Here is a 14,793-nt window from a genome sequence, read left to right as displayed (position 1 = left end):
GGTAGCCCAGCCCTGCTGCTGAGCAGATGCAGAGCCCAGGGTTGGGGTGCCGAGGGGCCTCACGTGACCCTGGCCATAGAGCATATCAGGCCCTTCGTTGCGGAGCGCGATGAGTGGAGGCTCCTTTCTGACCTCCTTAATGATGGGGGTTTTGCCGGTTTTCCAGGCAGGCATTCGAATCACTGCTGTGCACAAGAGACCAGCTCCGGACAAGAAAGAGAACACCGTGAAGAAGGCGCTGGTGGCCCCGTCAAGGAGTGAGGTCCTCGTGAAGGAAGCAGCCAGTGAAGGCACGCCGTCCTGGGCGAGTGACCACAATTACAATGCAGTAAAGCCGGAACAGACTGCTGCTCTCTGGCCGCCACTGTTGAATAAATGTATGTATCACTTAGGGGTAGCGCCTGGACCCTTCCTGGTCTTTCTGGACAGCTGTCACTCTGGCCTGTCCAGGACCAGGAGCTTTAGCCGTGTTTAATGCCGCACCTGCAAAGATGGAAGCAGGTGCCCGAGCCCCATGTGCTTCGAGCCCCATTCACCCCCCAGTCTGTCCGCCCTGCCTATGAGTACAAACCTCACAAAGCTGTACAAACTTCGTGGCTAAATGTCTCACCCGGCAATCAATGTCTTTAATCTCCTTCACTTTCACTGTCAGGCTCTGGTAAGTATCGGTGTGGTCTTCGCCAGGGTCACGCTGCGTAAAGCGCTCCCAGCATCCAGACTCCGGCCACGCGGCCCTTGCAGGCTCGTCACGGCCCCACTGGCTTAGGAGTCTGTCCGGCTCATCTAGTCTCCGCGCACGCGCTGCCTCTCGCGGGCATCCAGGTCTACAGATAGCCTCTGCCTGACACTCGCCTCAAGTGTGGTTTTCAGGAGTTACATTATTTTTGATCCAACAGGAATTTGTGTGTGTGCAACTCACATACTACACACACACACACACACACACACACACACACACACAGACACACACGTGTGTACGTACGTTCAAGTTTTGAAGGCTGTTTGCTGCTGCATATGCTCCGAGGTAAGTGAGTGTGAGGTGCTGGCCCCTCGGAGCAGTGCCCTCCCTGCAGGGAGCCCACAGTAACTGGGACGGACTCTGTCCCGGAGGCCTGCACTGTCGGGTCGGAGCCTCCTCGCCCCCAGACTGGTCCCAGAGCTGCGTAGGGCCCTGCTCTAGATCGTGCAGTTGGCTCCTCTCTCCATTCTGGCTTCTCAGCCAAGCACCTCAAACTTAAATTTTGGAAATTTAAATTGGTCCATAGCACACGTCTTGTGCTATTACTAAGATTATTTTCAATCAGTTTTAAGTTATGTCGCCTTCTCTTTTTTGCATTTTAGAAAAGTACCAAAAGGCACGTAGCTTTAAGTTCAAGACCATGGGCGTGTGCCACACTGTCCCGCGGCCAGCACTCCCGCAGGGCCATGCTAGAGCCACCGGGGTTGGGGAGCTGTGAGAGTGACCCCAGACCTGCGGGGGTGGGTGGGATGGGGGGAGTCGGAAGGAGCTGTTCCATCACAGGGTGAACTGGGTGCTGGATTAAAAAGAGTCCCTGACACACCTCAGGCGGTTGGAGCGACTTCCATGCTAACAGCACATCTCAGACCTTCAGCAGAGCACCCTGACGAGTCCCGCATGCACCCCAGTCAGCACCGCGGACCGGGGAGCACTCGCTTTGGAGTCTCATGCGTCAGTGCTCGGAGTTGGTCACGGGCACATTACCGAACGAAACAGCGGTGGGGGCTTGGGAGCCCCGGAAGCCGTGGTGGCGGGCTTCAGCACAGCTCCGTCTTTACCAGCCAGGCCCGGAAAGCTGCTGCGAGGCTCCCGGTGTGCACGGGGAGGGGGACAACGGGGATGGCTCCTGTCCCCGGGTTCTTCCCTCACTTGGTCTTTGAGGGGAGTGGAGGCCAGGAGGAGGCCCACTTCTGCCCCCTCCCTGCTGCCTGCCCTTCCTGCTGCTCCGCTCCTCGCCGAAGCGCGAGCTGCTTCCGTAGACAAAGCTGGGACCGGTGACCGCCGGCCCTTTCAGCACACTCACATCTCACAATTAAAGTCGGCGGATACCCAAGGTGGATAGCACGCATAAGGGACATATTTTTTAGCTAGTTGCTTCTGATCCTTTTTTGTTATCCCAGAATTGTCATCTTCCAGTCATTGGTAAAATACGCGACTTCAGCCTCGGTGAGTAGCAGTCGTGTCTCCGCCCCTCCCCCAGACCCATCACCTCAAAGTTGTGGGGCGTCAGGCAGCGCGCATACACACAGCAGAACCCTGTGTCCCCACAAGGACCTGCCTTTCCAGCTGGCTGCAGAGCATGTTCTTCTGGGTTGGGGTGGCTAGATTTGGGGTACAGCTGGTACTGGGACCTTTGTTAGAAGGCAGCATTCCTATATTGACCTGGGTACATGTTAAGTCTGTGGGTATGTCCCCCATTCCACAGTGCCCACTGCTGAGGGAGGGACACTGCCCGGGAGGTACCCTAGACTCCTCCCCCCCCACCCCCCCCCCCCAGGCCACTGCTGCTGACCTTGGGTCGTGGGGAGTGACAGCTGTCCGTGAACAGGGTGTGAGGAGACCTCCCATGGAACAGATGGGGACTGGGAAGCTCACTCTGCTTCTCCCACAGAGGACCCCCAGATGCTTTGTGTCCCAGGTGACGGGGTTCACAGATCACAGCTCTCACTGGTCTCTGCGCGGCTGCTGCTCACATGTAGAACCTGCTGCCACTTTATCTGCTCCTTCCCTAAATCACATGTCCTTGTTTCGATGACCTTATTTTTTTCTGTTCTTTTTCAATGTTGGGTCAACTTGCTGTTGTCAAGGCATGAAGAGAAAAGGGCTAAAAATTTTTTTCTAAAATGTCCCTGACGTGTTAGCATTTGGAAATGGAGTTCTGATGCTTGTAGGCACAATTCCTGGTATCTGGGACCCCCTAAGTGGCTCATTAGGGGACTTAAAATACTGGGATTCTGAACAGATCTTGACTGGAAAGTGAGATTTCTACAGTTTCGTTTAGCTTTGAGAGAAAGCAAAACCCTAACCACCGGGACTCCCAGACTCACAAGATCTGGTAAAGCAGTCTGCCGCGGATAGAAGCATTTCCCCTGTAAGTTCGTGGGCACACCACTCACATGGTCCACCTGCTTGTGGAATGGAACAAGGAGAACGTGGATTGCCACGGGGATAACGAGGAGCGGCTGCAGAGGCATGCTTCCCGAAGTTCTGAGTGGAAACAAGTTTCCTGTAATAAATACGCAGGGGGTGCTGGGACCCAGGAGTATCTCGTAGAGACGTGCTTCCTTACCTGTGAGCGGTTAGGGTTGTATCAGTTACGTGAGCCATTTTCAACCTATTCCAGATCGTCATTGGCAATAAAATATGGTCGGGGACAAAGCAGACCTGGTACATCGGAACCAAGGTCCCCCCCCCCGTCCCCCCCGTTAGAGGGAAATCCAGAACCTGTACTGAGGGGGCAGCTCGACCACCCTTAATGCTGCCTGTGCACCTGGGGTTTCCTCGGTGCTCAGTGATGGCGTTTAGGTATTTCGGACTCCCCACGTCTTGTGAGTTCAGAACCAAAACAAACAAACTGGGTAACTTTAGAAAATCAGGTCAGGGAAAGGTTTCCCACATGCACGGACTTGAACACTGGAGATGAAACTGCTGGTGGCGCCCAGTGCTGTCCCCGTAGTTGAGCAGCAGCCACTGGAAGTTTCCAGGAGGATTGGCTCCCTCCACCTGCACTCCAGTGAGCTTCACATGGCCTTGGGGAGCTGTGGCTCTACTGTGATGTCTAAAGACATACTATAGGGAAGTCCCTTTGGTGGCATCTGTGTCGATGCCCCGTAACCCCTCCTATGTGGCACACTAGTTTTACGGGGCACTTACATTAAGTTGTGACTTTTTAAAGTGAAGTTGCCTCCCCTTGCACAGAGCTATATTTGCTTCCGCAACCAAAGAGTTCCCCTGGCGCGAAGGCTGGGCCCTCTTCTCGTGCCAAGAGCCTGGAGAACCCAGCCAGAAGCACGCAGAGGGAGCTGCTGCAGGGCCCTGACTGGTCTGCACAGGGCCAGCAGCCATGGGGTTTTCTGTGGAATGGGACCCTTTGGGACAAGGGATGGGTAGAAGGGTCAGTGAGCTCTTCTAACAAGCCCTCAGCCCCCTAGGTACGTGTTGGATGAACTAGTAGACAGTTGGGTACAATGGTAACTGGTTAAAATTTCAGCTTATTGAAAGTATGGTTCTGTTAACCGGTTGGAGAGCTCTCGGGAAAGCAGCAGCTCCGCTCCCAAGTGAGTCTCGGGCCCCACACCCGCTCAGACAGCGGGCCACTCACCGGATCCCAGTTGTGTAGTCGAGAAGAGTGAAGGACCACCTGTCTCTCCACACGGCCTCGGTCCCATTTTGTCTGCATGGTTCGTGTGGAAGGACGGTCTGACTGGTTCTTCTGTAGGTTACCCCTCCAGCCTGGCTTGGGCTTCGGGCTCGTTTTCAGAACGCAGGGAGTGGAGCTGTTGTACAGTGAGGAAGGGGTCTCGCTTCCAGGCATAGACTTGGGGGGGGGGGGTGTTTTACAAGTGGAGAGTTCTGTTCCTCTCTCCACTAAGGTGTAAGTCGCTCATACACTGCACATCAGGAAGAAAAAAGCCTCGAAAAGCTTTTGTGGAGCCCAAGCCAAGACAGTGTGCCTGGGGGTCTACATAACGACGAGGCCTGGTCTGAAGAGTGTCAGGACGTAGCTTGGGCTTTCTTGAGTGTTAATTAGGGGATTATACATGGTTTTTGATGCAGAAGCAAATTGGTACTTGATTATGCTTCCAGGAAAAAAACTCTAAAAATTTTAAGCAAAGGCACAAAAAGGATGGTTCTCTCTCGCTACTGTTCATTTCACTTTCACACCAAGAGAAATCGTGCCGGTCAGAATTGAAGTGGGAAACTTCAATGAGCGTAGAGCTGCCGTCCCAGCCAGCAGAATGCACAGCCCGGTGCACTGGGGACCCAGCGGGAATGAGGGGGCACATGGAGGTGGCTGGCGGTGGGAAGCAGGGGCTGAGTTTCGGAGCCAGTGGGGAGGGAACACGTGGCGTCTCAGCTGGGGCCTTTGGGGCCTCACCTGCCCGGTGGAATGCACCCATGCTTGAACCCTTGTCACACCAGATGCTCACTCTGTTCTTTTTCTGGCTTCTACAGCCAGTTACTCTCAGCGGTGAGACCAGTGGGACTTTAATCTGGGGGGGGGTTTAGGGTAGACTAGTACTAGTTGGGGCAGGACCAGAGCTCAAACGGTTTAAAGCAACTTGCTGCTACTCTGAGGGTTTCCCACCGGCCCCTGTGAAGGGTTGTCCCTACATGTGGGTGTCTGGGGCTGCCGGGCTGGGGCTGTGCCAGCCGGAGCCTCATCTGGGCAGCTGCGACTGCCTCTGGTGGAGACCTGTGCTCCCGGCTCCGCAGAGGCCCACCAGTGCCACCCAGTGGCCAGCGATGCCGCCGCGTCACTGCAACCTGGCACTGGGACAGGACCCCAGTCGGGCTCGTTTAGAGTGTCTCCACGCTAACCCGCTGCGCTCAGCTGGGCTGCACCCAGAAGAGCTCATCTCCGTTACAGGCGAGTGGCCAGAACCAGCACGGTCCGCTCCATCTGGGGCGATGGCCCGACCCGTAGGGGCCGCTTCTCCTGTAGCTGCTGAGGTCCTGACTGTCCTGGTGCTGTGGCAACACTGCCCTTCCCCACAAGCAGGCCCCAGAGCGTGGGAGCTACAGGAAGCTTTGCTGCCAGGGTGACAGGCTTGGCACGGTCCCCGCAGGCTGCCTCCCACACAGGGCAGCTTCCGGGGGGATTTGGGCCCCTCCTCTCTGCTGACCAGAGAGTCCTACACTGCTTGGGGGCATCAACTGTCCCCCGGAGACACCCTTGTCTACTTTTTTAGACCTAAGAGCTTTTCTGGTTGGTTACACGATTATTTCTTGTTCTATAAATTAATACATGGTCTAATACATTAAGTGAATTAAGGTGAAGAATTTGCAAACTGGATTTTAGCTCTACTCAAAAATACTAGTGTGTGCTCACTGTGCGGGCCCTGCGGCGCCGTCCGGGGCCGGTCGCCGGCAGCCAGTGCAGTGCCAGCTCACAAGGGGACCGAGTGCAGCTGCGTCCGTGGCACTTGCCGGATTGGGCCTTCGGCACGTTTGAAACATTTCAGAGTGGGAGAGGGTCACGTCCAGCTCGCTGGCGGAGCCCCTTGGCGTTAGGACGTTGTGCTAATAATTTGCTTATTTGCCTAGTTGTGCCTGTTGATACACTTCCCAGAGCACAGGTAGGGGACGGCAGAAGTTGGCTGTGACGAGTAACTACTAGTCTGTAAAGCAGCGACACGATGGCTAAGGAAAGCCATCGTGCTGTGAAAGATGGGGCTCATTTACCATTGAACCGTTTGTGGACAAGAGGTCACTAATCACCTATGGGGACGGTCCTAAAAATAGTCTTGACCTGGTTTTTTGCAGAGTATGTGGGGAAATGCTGGTTAGACCACTGGCCGTTCTGGCCGGGACACCTTGCAGTGTGTGCTTTTAACCGTTAACTTTTCCGTCTGAAGCACCTTAAGCTGTCATGGATGCAGGTGTTCTGGACATGCCCACCTCTGCTGGGGTTTCTAGACGTGCCCTAGGCTGGCTCTTAAAGCACCCTTGGCAGAGATGGGCTTTGGGAAGGGCGGGGACCGAATGGTTCTGGGCCTCGCTTTTCCCAGTGGCTGCTCCTTCGTTCACAGCTGCTGGCAGGCGGCTGCCTCCCTCTGCTCGAGGTCTGTGTGCTGTGGGCCTTGCTACCTGGGCCCCTTGTCCTTGCTGTGCCACCCTTCCCTTCCCCTGGCTTCCTGCAAGAAAAGGGATCTCCATCCGTTTGATTTAACCCCCAAACCAGCAGTCCCCCGGGCAGAGTGGAACTTGTGGCCAATCTGAGCTGATCCAAGTTGGCTTCTAGGTAGGTGTTGGGGTACAGTACTGTCCACAGCCTGTGCACTCAACGTGATGAGGTGCTCCAGGAGAAACCTGCTGACCACCGTCCCTGCCGAGTGCCTGTTGTCTGCTTTGTGAGACGCTTCTCGTTCCGTCGTGTGCTTTCTTCCAAGCTCCCGTCCCCAGGAGCACGAGGCCTTTAGAGGTGTGGCCACTGAAGACCGTGGGCACGGGTGGTGGCGAGCAGCGTGATGTGGCGTTGCTACACCCCACCTGGGGGTGGGGGGCGGCGCTGAGCTGCCGGCAAGCCCCGGGTTCTGGCAGACAGGCCAGGCCACGCTGGGCAGGGTCAGGCATGAGGCCCGAAACTGGAGGGCGTTGTGAGCGGAAGGTGCAGGTTTTAAAGTCAGAAGTGATGCCTGGTGGCAGAGGACTCGGAACACTGCCCCAGGTGTGGACCCTGTAGTGGTGCTGCTGTTGGCAACGGGCAAGTGAGGTGCTGTTTCTCCTGTAAAGTGGGGGAACTTGAGTGCCGGGGCTCTTAGCTCCCACTGCAGCACTGGCCTCGCCGGCTGCTGGGGGAAGGAGGACCTCGAGAGCAGGGGCTCTGGCCCTCTGCCAAGATGGCCAGGGTCCCGTGGCAGCCTCAGGAGCGCTCTTTGTTGGGTCAGGCTTCTCTGTGGGTAAGATCAACTCTTTTCCCTCGGATTTGAGACTTTCTCCCTTGTTCATTAGAACAATGACTGGTGATTGACTGAATGACTTTTTTCCCGGGGTAAAACCGAAGGCTCGCTGGAGCGTGGGACGAAGCCCCTGGATTGGTGTCAGGAGGCCCCCTGCTCCGCACGAAGTTCAGGAGGAGCCTGTGTCGGGGTTGGGGGGGGGGGGTTTGTCCCCGGGTCCCTTCGGAGACTTGACCGTTGCCCTAGACGGCATCCCCATGTGGCATCCTGGCCCACATGCTGGGCCCACTTCTCTGGCCATTCGGCTCCTCCAGATCCGTCCCTCTGGTGTGCGGAGCAGCGGCCGTATCTGTGGCCTTGCCGCGCGCCCTGCGGCCCCGGCTCCCTGACCCGCTGTGTCCCTGGAGGCCTGGCCGGCCCCAAGACCCAGCAGCCGCAGCGCTGGCCCAGAACTGTCTTGCTGCTCACCGGGGACCTTGATTGTGATGGTCTGGTAATGGTGTGGTTATGATCAGTCCTTCATGTCTTCTCTCTCAGTGAAGAAAAAGTGCCGGCAACGTCGGCTTTTGTGCAGCTTGAGGGGTTTTGGCTTTGTGGCTTTCAACTGCAACCTTGCCTAGACCGAAAGCACTAATTTACTGTCTTGCCCAAAACGAGGTCCAAGCAGAGGGCTGTCCTTGGGGACGCCAGTCACACGGCCTTTCTCTGTTTGCGTGTCAAGTGTCTGACTGTCCCCGTGCCGCAAACCCCCATCCGCTTTCCCTCTTTATCCATGTTGTTTCCACTTGACTTTGATCCGGAGTGGTAAGCACCTGTGTGCGGCCCCAGGCCCTGCGGTCCCCCTCCCGAGGCCCCGAGAGTGGGCAGAGGGACAGGTGGACGTCTGTTTAAGGGGAAAGTGTCTGACCTGTCCTGAGATTTCCTAAATTCACGTTTACAAAAACTTGACACTTGAACTTTTTTTTTTTTTTTCCTTTTTAAGATTTTATCTATTGGACAGACACAAGCAGGCAGAGAGAGAGGAGGAAGCAGGCTCCCCGCGGAGCAGAGAGCCTGATGTGGGGCTGGATCCCAGGACCCTGGGATCATGACCTGAGCCGAAGGCAGAGGCTTTAACTGAGCCGCCCAGGCGCCCCGACACTTGAACTCTTAACGAAAGTGATCTTCTACATCTTTTTATTAACACACAGTCTGCCTTTCAGCTTTTATGCTGCGTTCGTGATTTAAATGAAGCCTGTGGTAACTAGGGTTTGTTGCTGAAGTGGAAGGTTTAACGTCCTAACACGCGGCAAAGCATGTTTTTCTGGAAGGTCACGGTCGTGCATATCCCCGGCGACCCTTGGCAACATTTCTTTCCTGGATTGAAGAGTCCGTTATTTTAAGCTGCTCTCCCACGGTAGCGCGGCCCCACTAAGTGTGTGTGCGTCTCTTGCAGCCACGAAGGAGGACAGGCGGGCAGAGGAGAGGACCATGGCACCCAAGAGAATGGCTCCTGTGGGCCCCAGACAACCTTCACCCAGAAATCTCCTTCCAAAGAAGTCTCCGCCCTTCGCAAACACAGCGGCAGCCAAAGTGGCCATCAAAAAGTCACCCTCGGGTTTCAAGGGCCCGGGACCCAAGCGGCCCTGGCTCTCAACCACGCCCTCCAGCGGCGCTCCCGCCTCCAAGCAGACAGCCCTGGCACCTGGGGCTGCTGCTTCCAGAAAGCTCCCCAGCTCGGCCACGTTGGTGGGGGCCGTCAGGAAGCCGGGGACCGCTTCTGTGCCCTTGGCATCTCCAGCCCCAGGACGCCTGGGAACCTCGAACCCTGCCCTGTCACAGCCAAATTCACAAATCCGGCAAAATATCAGACGCTCCTTGAAGGAGATTTTATGGAAAAGGTGGGTGGTTCTCCTTGATTTCTCACTGTTAGAGCAGCAGAGTGCGGTCACATCGTGACTGCCACACTTCGGGGACCGTGGGGGCACAGTGGCCCATGCGCACTGCTCTTGTTCCTTCTAGAGTCAACGACAGTGACGACTTAATCATGACAGAAAGCGAAGTTGGGAAGATCGCCCTGCACATTGAGAAGGAGATGTTTAACCTGTTCCAGGTTACCGACAACCGCTACAAGAGCAGATACCGCAGCATCATGTTCAACCTCAAGGACCCCAAAAACCAGGTGTGTGCAGGCAGCCCAGACCGGGGCCCGCGGGCCGGTGGGATCTCCCGGCCGCAGCTCACGGTGTTCCCCTGGATGCGGCATCTGGAAGCTCTTGTCCTGCCGCACGAGCCACAAGGCCGCCGCCACAGCTTTCCTGGGCTAGGGGTGTGGGTTCCCACACACGCTCTCGGGCCGTGCCTGGTCTCACCAGCCGCTTCTCTTCTCAACATGACTGTGAAGTTACGTTCCTAACGTTTCATTGGCTCCCGAGTAACATTCATAGTCTTAGTCTTAAGTGTAGGCGTGTCTCCGTACTTGGGCTTCAGACAACCTTTTCCATCTTAATACCATCCCCTCAGCTGAGTGAGCCCGCCAGTCTGGGCCTTGTTAGAGCAACGTCGGTGCTCCTGAACGCACCCTGCGGTGCTCCCACGTGGGCAGGGGCTGTGCTCACATGGGGGAGGGAGCAGAGTCTTCCCAGCAGCCGTGGGTGAGCAGTGCTCTTCCGCTGCGGTGGAAATGGGAGTTCCCGGAAAAGCATTAGCCACTTGCCCGGTGGGTTCCTCCTGCCACCCAGGGCTCGCGTCTCCAGGTCTCCTCTCCAACGGCCGCTCGACCTGCTACACATGCTAAGGAGCGGAGTTTGACTTCCCGGCCCCCATAGTAACCTTGCGGCAGAAGTGATTTCTTACTGCCTTTATCCCTAACTACCTTTTTGAGGGGATTTTGTTCTCTGGGGCATTTTCAGCAGAGTCGGTGGCGCGTGGTACACAAGTGCAACTAGCCGACGTGCGCCGGTGTTGTCTGGCCCCCGCGGGGCTCAGTCCTGTGCTTCGGGCCTCTGTCCTGCTGCCATCAGGCCTCCAGCAGAGGCTGCTTTTGCTGCTGTGTCTTTCTTGCGGTATGTCTGGTGTTTTAGAAACAGACACCGGCATGTTTTGAACGAGTGGATGAGACGTGTTCGTTTACAGGGACTCTTCCATCGCGTTCTGCGGGAGGAGATCTCTTCGGCCAAACTGGTGAGAATGAAGCCAGAGGAGCTGGCGTCTAAGGAGCTTTCCACGTGGAGGGAGCGGCCGGCCAAGCCCGTGAGTGCTGGGAGGGGCCCGGGGTGCTTGGTGCCAGGCCTTCCTGGGTCCCCAGGGCCTCGGTTGATGGGCGAGGCACGAGCGAGGCCTCCTGAACGAGCTTTCAGGCTCCGTGTCCTCCTCATACCAGGTGCTGGAGTCCAGAAACAAGCTTCCCAGCGAGAGTAAGAGGACCGCAGCGAAGCAGGAGTCCGCGCCCGACATGGAGGACTCTCCACCCGTGTCCGACTCGGACGTAAGCCTTGGGGACTCGGGACGGAACGAGAACGGAGTCAGAGTGACCTGCTCCCAGTGCGCTCAGGTCTCCCAGGTTACCGAGCAGGACCCTGAGCTCCTAACGCACTGTGGGCAGTGGCCCTCCCCTGCCTTCGGGCCGTTTCTGTGCTGCTGCCCTGGAGACAGAGGGAAGCATGACCGGCTCAGCTGTCCCCTCTTCCCCTACAGGAGCAGCAGGAGTCCGTGAGGGCCGTGCCGGACCAGAGCGCTGCTCCGCTGCTGGACGTCTTCAGCAGCATGCTGAAGGACACCACGGGCCAGCACCGGGCTCATCTGTTCGACCTCAACTGTAAGATCTGCACAGGTGCGCACCGCCGGGGCCTCATCTCCTTTTGCTCATGTTGCGATCCTGACTGGATCGTGTTCCCGAAGTGTAGGGAGTTAGCCTCTGCGGTGTTGCTTTCGGGGGCGCCTGGGGGGCTCCGCCAGTGAGGCGTCTGCCTTGGGCTCGGGTCATGATCCGGGGCCTGCCATCGCGCCCCGCGTCGGGCTCCCTGCGCAGCAGGGGGTCTGCTTCTCTCCGCCTCTGCCGCTCCCCCTCCTTGTGCTCGCCTCTCACTGGTGCTCACTCTCTCGGGTAACACCTCATGACGTCGGGCTTTTTTATTCGCACAAGGAGTCGTCTGCTCGGGGACGGCTGCGCTGTTGAATGCGGGACCTCTCAGGAGGGTCTTCCTCACGTTCTCCAGGTCAGGTTCCCTCGTCGGAGGACGAGCCGGCTCCAAAGAAACAGAAGTTGTCCGCTTCCAAGAAGGAGGAGCCAAAGCCCCAGTACGAGCCTCCGCCCTCTGAGCCGGGCCTTGGCTCCGCTAATGAAGCGATGCCGGAAACTCTGCTCGAAAATGCCTCCGAGCCGGACCCGGAAGGTGCCACTCACGCACACTCGGAGAGGAAGTACTTCCCCGCGGCAACAGGAGACAGCCGCCCGGAGCCCTCCGTCCTGGAAGGTCCCTCCTGCCCCGCCACCTGCGGGGGCGCAGTGCTCACCACGGTCACGGTGTCTGGCCGAGACCCCAGGACTGCATCCAGCGGATCGTGTACAGTCACGGCCCCTGTGGCAGCCCGCCCCGATGGTGCCCACGCAGCAGAACCCCGACAAGACATCCTGAAGCCTGCTGTGACCTCAGTGACGGTGCCCAAGTCCATACTAGCGAAGCCTTCCTCATCCCCTGAGCCCAGATACCTCCTGCCGGTGCCACCGGCCCAACGCGTCAGGTGCGTCCCGCTCGCGGAGTGGGAGCAAGCCATGAGTTTCATTTCCCGTGGATTAACAGAAGAGGGGCGTGGGGGTGAGCCTGTAGTTGAGCTCCCACCCCCCAGGACACACTTCACTCTGGCAGTTTGCATGGGCATGAGAAGGCCTGGCCCTCACTTTAAGCACACAGGTCTTGAAAACCGAGGTGTGGCCCCACGGCCGTTCAGGTCTGTGGCGCGTCCCGTCTGCTCTCTCTCCACCAGCCCGTCTGTGGCACTGTGGTGAAAGTAGCCAGTTTGGAAAAGCCCAAGCTCGAGGGGGTTCACTGTTGCCCTTACAGTTCCGTAAAGTCTCCTTATTTTGGAGATGGTTTGAGCAGAGAAGAAAGACTGATCTGTTTTCTGTGGTTTTGCTTTACAGTCTCTCCGAGTCAAGGTCCCCTCCAGAAGGAGATACGACCCTCTTCTTGTCTCGACTCAGCACCATTTGGAAAGGATTTATTAACATGCAGAGTGTAGCAAAATTTGTCACTAAGGCGTATCCCGTGTCTGGGTGCTGTGACTATCTCAGTGAGGTCAGAACCGAGCGTGAGCGGGCGCACTCGCTGTCCCACCCAGGGCCGGGGTCAGGTGGGGGCTGCCCTTCCCGCAGAGGGCCCAGCTGCGTGAGCACCGGGGAGGCGCGGTAGAGCCTGCTGTCGTGAGTCAGCAGGTTCAGTCGTTCGGACAGGGTAGAGGTTCGAGTGAAAACTGTCCCACCGTTTATGAAAAAGCGGGGGTCGCTCTCCTCCCCCTTCTGTGCAGCGAGGGCGTGGAGCCTGTGTGTGTGTGCGTGCGTTCCGGCTGAAGGTGTGGCGAGGCACATGTGACTGTCTCGGTGTGTACGCGCAACAGCCTTTTGCTTTCCCGAAATCTGTGTGAACAGCACTAGCGCTTACAACCTCAGCGAGCAGAAGCCACTCACTTCTGGATCATGTCTGAGTCCTTGCTGTGCGTCCACGTTCACAACCCATAACCTAGAAATGTTCTGCAGAACGGTCCCCCGTTCGGCAGGAGGCCGTCGTGCTGCGCTCCTGCTGGGGGAGCCGGAATCCCGGGTACTGGCCGGGCGCCGCCCGGCGCTGGTGTTAGCATGTTCGGTGGAGGAGTTGCGGTCTGCTGCACTCTCGGGTGGTTTGGTGCCTTGAAATGACTACACCGTTTCACTGGTCACTGACCAAAGTACATTTTGTTTAGGACCTGCCGGACACGATTCACATTGGCGGAAGGATCACACCCAGAACAGTTTGGGATTATGTCGGCAAACTCAAATCTTCTGTATCTAAGGTACTTGCCGTAGTCTAATCTCTGCACCCGTGAAGGAAGGCGTCTGTGTAAATGCAGCTCCTTCTTCCACTTGCCATCTTGATGGGTTGGTGCCTGCAACGTCAGCTTATAAGTTGTTAAATATTGCCAGGTAAACGTTTACGATTCCGTCTACAGTGGGGTGGCCGTGTGAGTGGGCCGGTGGCGGCAGTTCTGTTAGAATTGATGTGAGTGGGTGTGTGGTTCAAGGTTAGTGGGTACTACAGGCACTGTGTCTCCCCATGGTTCCTGTGACTGAGGGAGCCGGCAGGTGCTGGAAGGGCTGGTCCCAGGAGGCCCTGGCCCTGGGCAAGCTGGGGGCCACGAGCCCCTGAGACACAGCCGCAGCAGAGCGTGCATGCGTGGGGTAGGGCTGTGGTTTTCCTCAGGCCCACGCAGGGCTTGGACCCCCTGGTCTCGTTGAGCTTTCCTGTTGTGGAGCCGCTCCGGGCTCATGTGTAGATCACACAGCCGGGTGATCAGGACTGGCGTCCTCACATTCCGTGCCAGAGGCTGCTCTGGGCTAGCACCGCAGCCGATGACGGGGCTGTCTGGGGAACAGTGGGGCTAGGAGTAGAGGCAGTCTTCCGGAGATTCCCACCAAAACCAAGGTCTGAGTCCAGCATCCCGATGCCGGAGTCCCCGCCATCCCTCCCACTCCATCATCCTGGCGTGCTGGACAGCAGGACTGTGGGGAACAGGCCGAGAAGTGCTCGTTTTTCTCCTTTCGGATGGCCTTTGAGGTTTCGATGGAAGATGGGAGCGGTGCCTTCCCCACGAAGCCACAGGCCAACGCGCTCTCGTCCTGTTTGTGCCGCAGGAGCTGTGTCTCATCCGCTTCCACCCGGCGACCGAGGAGGAGGAGGTGGCCTATATCTCTCTCTACTCCTATTTTAGCAGCCGTGGCCGCTTCGGCGTTGTAGCTAATAACAGCAGGCACGTCAAGGACCTCTACCTGATCCCATTGAGTGCCAAGGACCCCGTTCCGTCCAAGCTCTTGCCCTTCGAGGGCCCAGGTAAGCACCAGCTTTCTGAGGGGTGACCAGGCACACCGGACCCCACACGACCCTTTGCCCCCAACACCATGTCCTGCCAGACTTGTCATGC

The 14,793-nt window shown here is 57.4% G+C and overlaps 1 protein-coding gene across 5 annotated transcripts in view; it reads left to right on the top strand.

The window, feature by feature from the left end:
- Positions 1-14,793, top strand: part of DIDO1 (death inducer-obliterator 1) — a 49,302-nt gene that overhangs the window by 22,780 nt on the left and 11,729 nt on the right. For all 5 annotated transcript variants that reach the window (XM_047745521.1, XM_047745523.1, XM_047745520.1 and 2 more), the window contains exons 7-16: positions 167-377; positions 9,077-9,521; positions 9,643-9,802; positions 10,756-10,872; positions 11,003-11,107; positions 11,317-11,452; positions 11,838-12,363; positions 12,764-12,917; positions 13,579-13,668; positions 14,507-14,702. In XM_047745521.1, the coding sequence (XP_047601477.1) occupies positions 167-377; positions 9,077-9,521; positions 9,643-9,802; positions 10,756-10,872; positions 11,003-11,107; positions 11,317-11,452; positions 11,838-12,363; positions 12,764-12,917; positions 13,579-13,668; positions 14,507-14,702 (2,140 nt within the window). The remainder of the gene's footprint in view (positions 1-166; positions 378-9,076; positions 9,522-9,642; positions 9,803-10,755; positions 10,873-11,002; positions 11,108-11,316; positions 11,453-11,837; positions 12,364-12,763; positions 12,918-13,578; positions 13,669-14,506; positions 14,703-14,793) is intronic.

This window comes from Lutra lutra, chromosome 9 (genome assembly GCF_902655055.1).
Source record: "Lutra lutra chromosome 9, mLutLut1.2, whole genome shotgun sequence".
Classification (NCBI taxonomy): domain Eukaryota; kingdom Metazoa; phylum Chordata; class Mammalia; order Carnivora; family Mustelidae; genus Lutra; species Lutra lutra.
The sequence above is the reverse complement of the archived record's forward strand: the minus strand, read 5'-3'. Positions and strand labels throughout refer to the sequence as shown.